The sequence below is a fragment of the Monopterus albus genome, unplaced genomic scaffold, assembly GCF_001952655.1.
Source record: "Monopterus albus unplaced genomic scaffold, M_albus_1.0 scaffold20.1, whole genome shotgun sequence".
Lineage (NCBI taxonomy): Eukaryota > Metazoa > Chordata > Actinopteri > Synbranchiformes > Synbranchidae > Monopterus > Monopterus albus.
Window position 1 is genome coordinate 452,924 of NW_018127900.1, and position 9,829 is coordinate 462,752.

Below are 9,829 nucleotides of genomic sequence, written 5' to 3' on the forward strand. Positions count from 1 at the left end.
CCAGTTCTAGGAAGGGTTCTGGTCGTCCCAAACGTCTTCCATTTAAGGATTATGGACGCCACTGTGCTTTTAGGAACCTTAAGTGCAGCAGAAATTTTTTGTAACCTTGGCCAGATCTGTGCCTTGCCACAATTCTGTCTCTGAGCTCTTCAGGCAGTTCGTTTGACCTCATGATTCTCATTTGCTTTGACATGCACTGTGAGCTGTAGGGTCTTAGACAGGTGTGTGGCTTTCCTAATCACGTCCAATCAGTATAATCAAACACAGCTGGACTCAAATGAAGGTGTAGAACCATCTCAGGGATGATCAGAAGAAATGGACAGCACCTAAGTTAAATATATGAGTGTCACAGCAAAGGGTCTGAATACTTATGACCATGTGATATTTCATGTTTTTCCTTTTTTAATAAATCTGCAAAAATGTCAAAAATTCTGTGTTTTTCAACAATTCTGATTGGATAACCTTTCACCTAGAACTGTCAAATCGAGTTTGATGAAAGCTGGTATCTATAATGTATGTGTGTTTCCATTTATGAGATTATTAAAGATGTGTGTAATGTCGATAGTCTCTCACCAAGGTAGCCTGTGATGATGGTGACAGGAATCTGCTCTGCAGGAGGACCAGGCTGGGTGTCAATGGGCACCAACTCTGGGCAATCATCCTCCTCCTCTATCACTGTGTCATCCATACCAAAAATAATCTTTATCTGCAAGGACACCAGATGGATCAGATCAGATACTTGAGTATAATGGCACGTTTCATAAACAGTATAAAACACCACTTGGGAAGAACTGCATCTAATGTTAGGCAATGACAATTCTTCGGCAAACAACCATATACAGAAACATGAATGCGTATTATTTAGGAAAACACATGTTTTCCCCCTAAACAGGCTCCATTAATCACTGTAGTGACAAATAGATTCACATCATAAAATATGTCAGTCGCAATAATGTTCTGCAAATAAGACAGGATTTTTGGTAACATTATTTTGGACTGAAGTCCTCCGTAGAAGTCATAACAACACAAAATAGATATAGAAGAAAATAACATACATATAGACCCCACACCTTTACTGTTAGCACTCAGTAAGTTAGTAAAAAAAAGAAAAAGCACAAGCCAGCACAGACGTTATCCCCTCCTAATATATACACTAATACGCCACGACAACAAAACAAACCGACTGCCTTTTACTTACAATGCAAGTAAACAAATCACGCGATAGATGTTTGATTTCTAGGTTTCCATACAATTGCTCTCCTCTACACTTCCGTTGCTTTACGTTTTGACAGCGTGCTACACTGTAGAAACTCCGTTCAAATCCTGGAGGGGCGACAATGGTTCCGCTGTTCGTTCACAGTTCGTCGGGACAAAAAGAAAGTTATAAAAAAAAACAACAACCTTAGAATTAATCGACGAAGAAATAATACACGAATACAAGATTTTTTGTGACGATAAATACACAAACATTGTGATTCTCCCCGTCCCAGCTGGAGTTTCTCCGAACACACTAAACTTTGTGTGATTAAGCATCCATCAGAAGAGGGCGAAAGTAACCAGTTTATGACCGCAGCACCGTCGGAGTGCTACGGTTTACAGTGCATGCAGGTGGTAAATGTATGGACTGTCTGGTTTTTATTGAGTGAACGAAGGGATGACAAGAGAACACTGATAGGAACAAAAGGAGGAACACTGATAGCTTAACAAGGGATTTAAAACCAGTCCAAACTGTGGGGAAGAAAAACTGTTAAGGTCTATCTTTTATGTTAATGTAAATGAAAAAATAACTAACAGATTTGATATAGGGATGTCTTGTCCTCTAATGCTCAGCCAAGGGGCCCGTTGTCTTATATTCTAGAGTTCACAGTCCAGTATGAGTGCTATTTAATTTTTACTCATCAGAAACTGCTCTGGTTTCTCTAATTCCGCTGTCACACTCATACTAGGGAGCACATTTCTGTCCGCTTGTCCATCTCGACAGCGAGGGAGCGCACGTGCCCCATCCAGCCGGTCCCACCCTCGCTCTGCCGGTGTCTACCTCCCTCTCCTTTAGGGGATGGCTCAAATCAAATGCGGAAGTTTACACCCAGTGAAGCTTTTGGCACCCGCAAGCAAGGATAAGCGTTGACATGACAGTTGAACTGTGTTGACAGGTAGAAGCGGTCTTTCGGTGGCAGGCGGCGAGTCCGTAGAAAAACGCCAAAGGCGGAGTTCCGCTGAAGTGGACTTCAGACTCGCTTATGGCTTCTCTGGGAAGCGCAGAGCGACGGGCTTTTGCACTGAAACTCAACAGGTAACAATCCCCTTATGGGAGCTGTGGTTGTTTTTGGTGTCCGGTTTAGTTTAGGAGCGAATGTGAACTCTTGCTGCCGCCCCAGAAATATGGGAAAGGAGCCGTGTCTTGACAATTGGAGGGTAATCCACAGCGGAGCAGGCAGCCACATGTTTTGCATGTTAATGCTTCAGGTTAGTTCACTTTCCTAGAAACAAAAGCAGCCTAGAGGACAATAAGCAGCGAACATTTCTACAAGGCCTTATAATGATTATCACAGGAAATTTTGATAATAATAACAACATCCATCTCTTTTAAGATAATCATTTGCATGAAGTGAAACTCCGAAGAGGAGCTATACAGTATGGGGAACTTCCAACATCACTGTATTCTATCAGTGTTATTTCCTCAGCATGCGGATGCTGATTCTATATCTAGTGTCTATCATTTCCTCTGTTGTTTAAGGTCTGACTAGCCCATAGAGCTGCAATAAATGAGAAGGGATGTGGTCATAGTTCCTGCTGTGACTCTGGACAGGTGTGGAGGAAGTATGCACATGGAAGTCTATTGTGCCTCATTAAATCAAATACACTAATGCATCCTATGAAATACAGCACATGCATATATAGTAAAGCTACTCCAGCAGGTCAAGCTGAGTGTTTTGTTTAACAGTGCACTGGACTTCATTCACTCTGTGGGTTTGGTCAGACTTAGGATGGTGTAAAATGTGTGCTTTTATTCTATAGTCCACCAACAGCAATGTTTTACTCCACACTGAAGCTCTCTTCAAAACACCATCAGTTCTTCTTTTCTTCTGTGACTTTTAAATGTCCCCCAAACATTGTAACTGAATTGTAGTTGAATCTGAAAGAACAATTGTTACATAACAGACTTTAATGAATCACCATGAATGTAATCTTGATTAGTTGATTAATTGCTTTGTCTATAGAATGTGAGAAATACCAGTCATACAAAGTCAAACTACCTGTTTTGTTCCACAGAGAGCTTGAAGCTCAGATATTCAATTTACAGTGAAAACAGAAAAGAAGCAAATTTTAGAACCTGTAGCTAATCAGTGTTTGGTGTTTGTACTTGAGAAATTACTCAGTTAATTATCAGAAAAGTTAATTTCACTGACTGATCACTTCATTTTCTAATTGTTTCAGCTCTAGTCCAAAGCCTTCTATTGGGTTTTCAAGTTTTACAAGTGCACAAAGTCCTCTATCCATCACCACAGTGAATGTGCCATGCACTTGTTTTTAATAGCTAGGAGAAATTATGGATGCTCACTGTGCTGTGTAGAGCTGAGGTCAGCTTCTGAGGGATGTGGGGGATCCTGGTTCACATCTGAACCCGTTGATAAGCCAGCAGAGGGGCTGGTTAGAAGATGTTGTAGTGTACCAAAGCATGGGGATGTGGAATGTGTAGTTTCAGTGTTAAACATGCTCATCCACACTGATTTCTTATCAGTTATAATGAGGAAATTCAGATATGTTTCAAAATAATTTTCCCTTTTGTTATGATAGTGGAGAGTAGAGTTAACAGAAAATGAGGGCAGAGACAAGTGGGAACGTGCAACCCTGGCCAGACTCACTGACCGTGTCATTGTCTTGAACCTTTCAATAGGCCCTGATATGTGTGATTTCAAAGTCGCAATGTGACTTCAAATGTTGGTGCACTGGTCAGAAAATTGCTACAACTTGGAAAATCATGGCACAAACAAACCGCATGGCCAAAAAGGAACACTGGTCATGAGATGAAACTAAGTATGCAGTAGTGTGTGTGTGTGTGTGTGTGTGTGTGTATAATATTCCTATATCAGGCTGAAAAACCTGCTAAGTGCCATATAAACATGTACAACCTTTATTTGTAAAGATGTTTGCAATCTTTGTTTATCCATCCCTAAATATCCTATATGTTCTCATGTAGCTCCTCTCGATCTTTTTATCAGACTGGGCTGTGAAGGAAATCCTCTGTGCTGTGAGCACGGTGGCTTTGCTTTCACTTCACTTTTTGCTCATAACGGTTTTAAATCAGGACATGTTTCTTCACAAGCATGTGAAAAAGGGAATGGAGAAGGCATATGAGAATCCAAACTGATAATGTAGCACAGTGTTAACCTTTTGTGAGTGGATTAAAGAGAACATGAACATTTACTTTTCTAGTGATGTAACTTACTACATATGGTAGCAGGTGTGAGGACAGATGTGGTTGTGGGACCTCTATTGTTCAGTGCTTTTAAGTAGGATGTGGATTAAGTTGCATCTGATTTCCTCTGGGCTCTGGTTAATGGCATCTGTTAACCCTTATGACTGTTGATGGCCCACCGAGTTATGGGGTGGGTAGGGTGTCAAAAAGACACACAGCTTCCTAAAAAAAACTAAAGTCACTCTGTGCTAAAGCATTCAAACTCTAGAAATTGTTTAAAGTTTCCTTCTGTCACTTCTTACTTGGAGCCGACTGTGACCTGAGGCCTGCCAAATGTCTGCTGTGTTTGTGTGTGCCTCCCTCGGACAGGAAGCTTAGCTGTGATGGTGCTGATAGCAGTGAGACCCATTAAGTCTGGAGACATATGATAGTATGAGGCACCCAGCGAGGGTATCCCTTTGGTCTGCTTTCCTCCTCTTGTCATGTAAACCATACCACTTTCCTGTGTTTCCTCTGGGGCTCAGGGGAAAAGACTTGTGGTAGGAGGGAGATGGATGTTTTTTTAGGCTATAGCACTAAAGCTAAAGGAGCCACCCACCTCTAGTGGACTGACTTGATAATAATGATGATAATAGGGGTAATTAATTGTAGAGTAAATACAGATAATCACCAGCAGAATTATAGGTTTACCTTCTGGTGTTAATGAGAAATGTAGCTGTGACAAGCAACGATACAGCAGTTTTAGAGTCGGACTCAGTTTGAGGAATGCTTGGCCAATGATTAGCCTAGAGAAATGCTGACAGGAACACACCATATGCGCACATGCAGCGAGTATAGGCTTGCCACTGACAGCATGACATAACAAAAAGAGGCCTACCTCTTTCTATAGGGACATGTTTCCACTCTGGAACCCAAAGTGAGATTTCTTAAATTGGCTGTGAGTCTTGAGAACATTCAGAAAATAGCAAACTTTTGTGCAGGTATATATTTTAAGAAATACTCCCCTAACATGATCTGACTTCATTATCCCACAGGATCATAAAGGGACTGACAGTTTGTAGTATGACATGAAATGACTCTCTGTAGCTTGAAGCCTGGCGGCATCACTGACAGATTAGAAACATATTTGACAGCTTGTAAAACCTTGAAATAGTGCGGTCAGCCACAAAGCTGCTTTAACAAAAGTTTCTTTACTGTGATTAATGATAAAACAAATTGCCCCTTTGTCCTTTCTCTACATCTTTGAGTAGGAGATTTTGAATAGGTTTATTTTCTTTCCATACACAGGAATATCTAATTAGCACAGAGGGCATAATAACGGGGGGCACAAACTAGGGAACGAGAGGAGACAAAGTTAGTGATATGCAATGGGGACATATAGAAATAAGCGGAGAGAGAGGAGAAGGTATTGGAGGAGAAGAAATGTGATCATTTCCCCACTGTGGGATCAATAAAGTACCTACTCTAATGATTGAGTCTACTGATCAGTGCTATGACATGTAATTGCAACATGACATGGTTTATGATATAGTTCAGCTTTTTTATGAACAAACAACATAATGGTGCAGAAAAATGTGCTGAGTATCGATTTGTTGTATCAGTGTGCGTAATCTGTCATCAGCCCTGATTTACAGCTGTCAGTTGTAGTTCTGGATCTATCTGCTCCCTGGGAGCAGCTGTTTTACAGTGCCATCCTCATCAGTGCTGATTACCTATTCTAATTATATAAAAGACCAAGGGAACTGGTAATTATTGTGAGCAGGCTAGCTGTGATCACCTACTGTAGGAGAATGCTTTCTTAATAGCAGTTCAAATGTTCCACCCCAAATGGGGTACTTTTTATATTTTGACATCAATTTTTCTGTGGTTTAACTTGATCTCAAGGCTTCATATTATCTAGCAACAGTCCGAATGTTTACATGCACGTAGGAAATCAGGTTACCCAGACATATCAAGTTATAAAAGGAAATCAAAGCAGCCTACAACGTCCACTCAGATACTGTAAAACTGAAGGGTATTGTATTGATTTAGGATACTGCTTCATGATTTTTCAAGGACTTTTAGGACACCCATACATTATGTATGTTGTCGTGACCAAGATGAAACTGTGATAATAGTGGCTGCACTGTCAGCAGATTACTGGTGTAGTCATCATCATCTTGAGATGTAATTGTGATCATGGTGCGGTACTTTGTTACACTATAGATCCACTAAAACATAAATTTTAGCCAGGCTTGTGACACAAGCTGCTTTTGGGTATTATTTTGCCCAAAATCCAAAGCTCTACTTTTTGTCTTCCTGACAAGAGCAGCTTTGGTTTTATGTAACAAAGGCAGCAGGCCCATTAAAGAGAATAGGAGATGTTGTCTGCTGTGACAAGCTGTTTGTCTACTAGTAGTAAAATTAATGCCTGCTCGGCTCTGCTGGCAAGAGCTGATTACTGTTTTACTTGCCTGGTCTTTTTATAGACAGGCCCCAAATGTGTGTCTGTGTGCGCAAGCAAGCAATCCCACATGTGTATGCATGTGAGAATGTGTGTGTGCAAATTATACTTTATACACAATGTATGTTCTTAATAATAAGGGCTTGTTTCAGTTTGTACACATGGAGGTATGTTTTCTTAGAAGTCAAGGTATGAGAAAATTTTACATCCTCAAAATTGCCTTGGGTACAAGCTCCGTACACCCACCAGACAATTCTTGTTTCATTTTTGTTTGCTTAGGTTTTTTTGTGTGTGTGTGTTGTTTCTGGATAAAAATATGTTTTAAACAGTGTAGTTAGGAGTGACTTTACACAAGTGAGAAGCGCAAAACATTCATGTTGTCACTGGTGATAAAAGAGTAAATGTTATGTGGCGAACCTGTTTGTGGGACAGCGCTTTCTGGAATCAGTATGTGTTTTGCCTGATTATTTTTATTTTATTTCTGTAATACATACTAACTTATTGTTCATTCAAATTGTTAAACTGTAGTTCTTACTTAGTTTGTGATGTTTTTTTTTCTGATAGTGAGCTAAGTTAAATAAAGTGGTGCTACGCTGCTGGACTTTGCCCATTGTGTAAATGTGTATACTTCGCTCCCACCCATGTCTTGGCCTATTGTATTGACTCAGTATGCTATGTGATTGACAGGAGGGAGGGGAAGGTCTTCATTAGAGCCTGAAATGTCATTCAGCTTTGATTCTTGAAAAGTGAGCTGACTTGGCGATACCAGTGGTGAAAGAAGTACTCAAAATATTTACTTAAGAAAAAGTAACAATACCACAGTGTAAAATTACTTTACCAATAAAAGTCCTGCATTCAAAATGTTGCTTAAGTAAAAGTACAAAACTACTATCATCAAAATATACTTATATTATCAAGAGTGAAGTGCTCACTATGCAGAATAACCTATTTCACATTAATGTATATCGTATTATTGGATTATAAAGATTGTGCCCATCACATTTAATGTTGCAGCTTGTAAAGGTGGAGCTAATTTTAACTACCTTGTACGCTTATATGTACTGCTGGGTATTTTGTGAATTTCCCACCAGGCATCAATACAGTTGACTATATTGTATTTTGCATGGTTAATTTGATTCTGAAAAGTAACTAAAGTTATAAAATAATTCTAGTGCAGTAAAAAGTAAGTGTTTTCTTCTACACTCTGAACTTGAAGTATGAAATAGGAGAAAATAAAAATACTCAAGTAAAGTACAGATACCTCAAAATTGTACTTGAGTAAATGTACTCAGTTACTTTCCACCACTGAAGTATGAAGCTGCCTCACAGATTCTTCATGACTCTGCAGCCTTACTGGTTTTGACATGCTGCGATTCCCCCATTGCTTTGGTGTTTATGGGGTTGTGGTGGTAATTAGTAACAGGGCTACTGTAACAATGGCCCTGGGGATTTAATGAACCCATGAGACTGACCAGAGGGAAAGCAAAAAGGAATGTGACCCATTTGCTTAAGTCTTTGACATTTAACTTTCCTCTGTCGCAACAAACGTTTCTGACACTCACACACATAAAAATACATACAAGTATGAGCAATTTTGACATAACACAAAAAGAAAAGCTTGTACTCATTCACACACTAAGAATGCATACACATGCTTATACATATAAAAATGGCCTTTCATCATTGAGCCACAGAGTATAATGTGGTTATTGTTCTAGTTTGGTTGAGGTCCAATGATAGGGTAAATTAATTAAAAAGAAAGAGAGTGCATTAGCCCTGCATCACATGGAAATGAAATGTGCAACAAGTTGGGACAGTGGCTCTGCTCTTGTCATTCTCTTTTTGGAGAGAGCCACGGGCAAACACACCAACCCCTTCCACCCAACATATTTGAATACTACTTTGTTCCTATGTCATGTTGATTTCCTGCTCAGTCTGACCCGTAACTCAGGACACCATATTTATTCCACTGCCTGTATGGCTGCCATGACAAAGCCTTGACACAGCTAACAGAGATGTGCTTCTGTAGAGAGTGAACAATAGTTTGAATGGATGCATCAATTTAAACTAATGGCAGTAGGGACAATAGTGGAATTGCTGTTGCATTGCTCATTAAGATAATGCACATGTGTTTCTTTGTACATGAGGTTGTAGAAGTTTTCACTGCTTGTTTTTATGCAACTGTTAACCTTCAAATAGCTCACAAATGTAATATAATGCTGTAGTAATGATTATCTTCTGCCTTCTGAACACCAAACCTGTCGTTTGACATTTTTTGTTCCAGGCATTCTTCTGCAGAGATCAGACGACACTTTGGTGGGAACTATGACATTCATCACAGCCGAACAAGTTCCAGTTCTTCGACCTCAGTGTGCCTCAATGTGGTGAGTTTCCTTTTATAGTCTAAAAGTGTACTTAAGTGTAAATGCTGCAAATGTTAAATACCTTTGTTATGTAAATCAAATCAAATCAAATTTTATTTGTAAAGCGCCAAATCACAACAAAAGTCATCTCAGGACACTTTACAAAGTAAGGTCTAGACCTTACTGTTATCAATATTATTACATAGGGAAAACCCAACAAATCCCCCTTGAGCAAGCACTTGGCGACAGTGGGGAGGAAAAACTCCCTTTAACGGAAGAAACCTCCGACAGACCCCAGCTCTTGGTGGGCGGCCTTCTGCCTCGACCGGTTGGGGTGAGTGGATAGAGGAGAGACAAAAGAAGAAAAGCAACAAGACACAACAATCAAACACTGATCAGGTCGATGTGGCCGGTGACTGCTCGTCAGAGATATAGAGCTCCAGGGCAACCTGCAGAAAGTTACAGGGAGAGAGAGAGAGGACACACTACGGGAGAGAGGAGACACAAAGTTAGTAATGTGTAATAGTGGCAAGCTAGTGGCAGAGGTGCATGCGCAGACAACTGGAGTTATGACCTGGTCTGAACAGCCAGATTTTAAATCAT

At 40.1% G+C, this 9,829-nt stretch overlaps 2 protein-coding genes across 3 annotated transcripts in view; one reads left to right on the forward strand and one right to left on the reverse strand.

Moving 5' to 3' along the window:
* cbwd (COBW domain containing) overlaps positions 1-1,698 on the reverse strand; it is a 15,267-nt gene extending 13,569 nt beyond the window's left edge. The window contains exons 1-2 of one of the 2 annotated variants that reach the window (XM_020593670.1): positions 1,199-1,698; positions 574-706 (exon numbers count right to left, since the gene is read on the reverse strand). In XM_020593670.1, the coding sequence (XP_020449326.1) occupies positions 574-688 (115 nt within the window). In that variant the 5' untranslated portion in view covers positions 689-706; positions 1,199-1,698. Of the gene's footprint in view, positions 1-573; positions 707-1,055; positions 1,082-1,198 lie in introns of those variants that run through there. The other variant, XM_020593671.1, reaches the window with a different exon arrangement.
* A 198-nt stretch (positions 1,699-1,896) lies between these two features.
* dock8 (dedicator of cytokinesis 8) overlaps positions 1,897-9,829 on the forward strand; it is a 53,140-nt gene continuing 45,207 nt past the window's right edge. The window contains exons 1-2 of the mRNA XM_020593669.1: positions 1,897-2,293; positions 9,148-9,247. Of these exons, the coding sequence (XP_020449325.1) occupies positions 2,241-2,293; positions 9,148-9,247 (153 nt within the window). The 5' untranslated portion in view covers positions 1,897-2,240. The remainder of the gene's footprint in view (positions 2,294-9,147; positions 9,248-9,829) is intronic.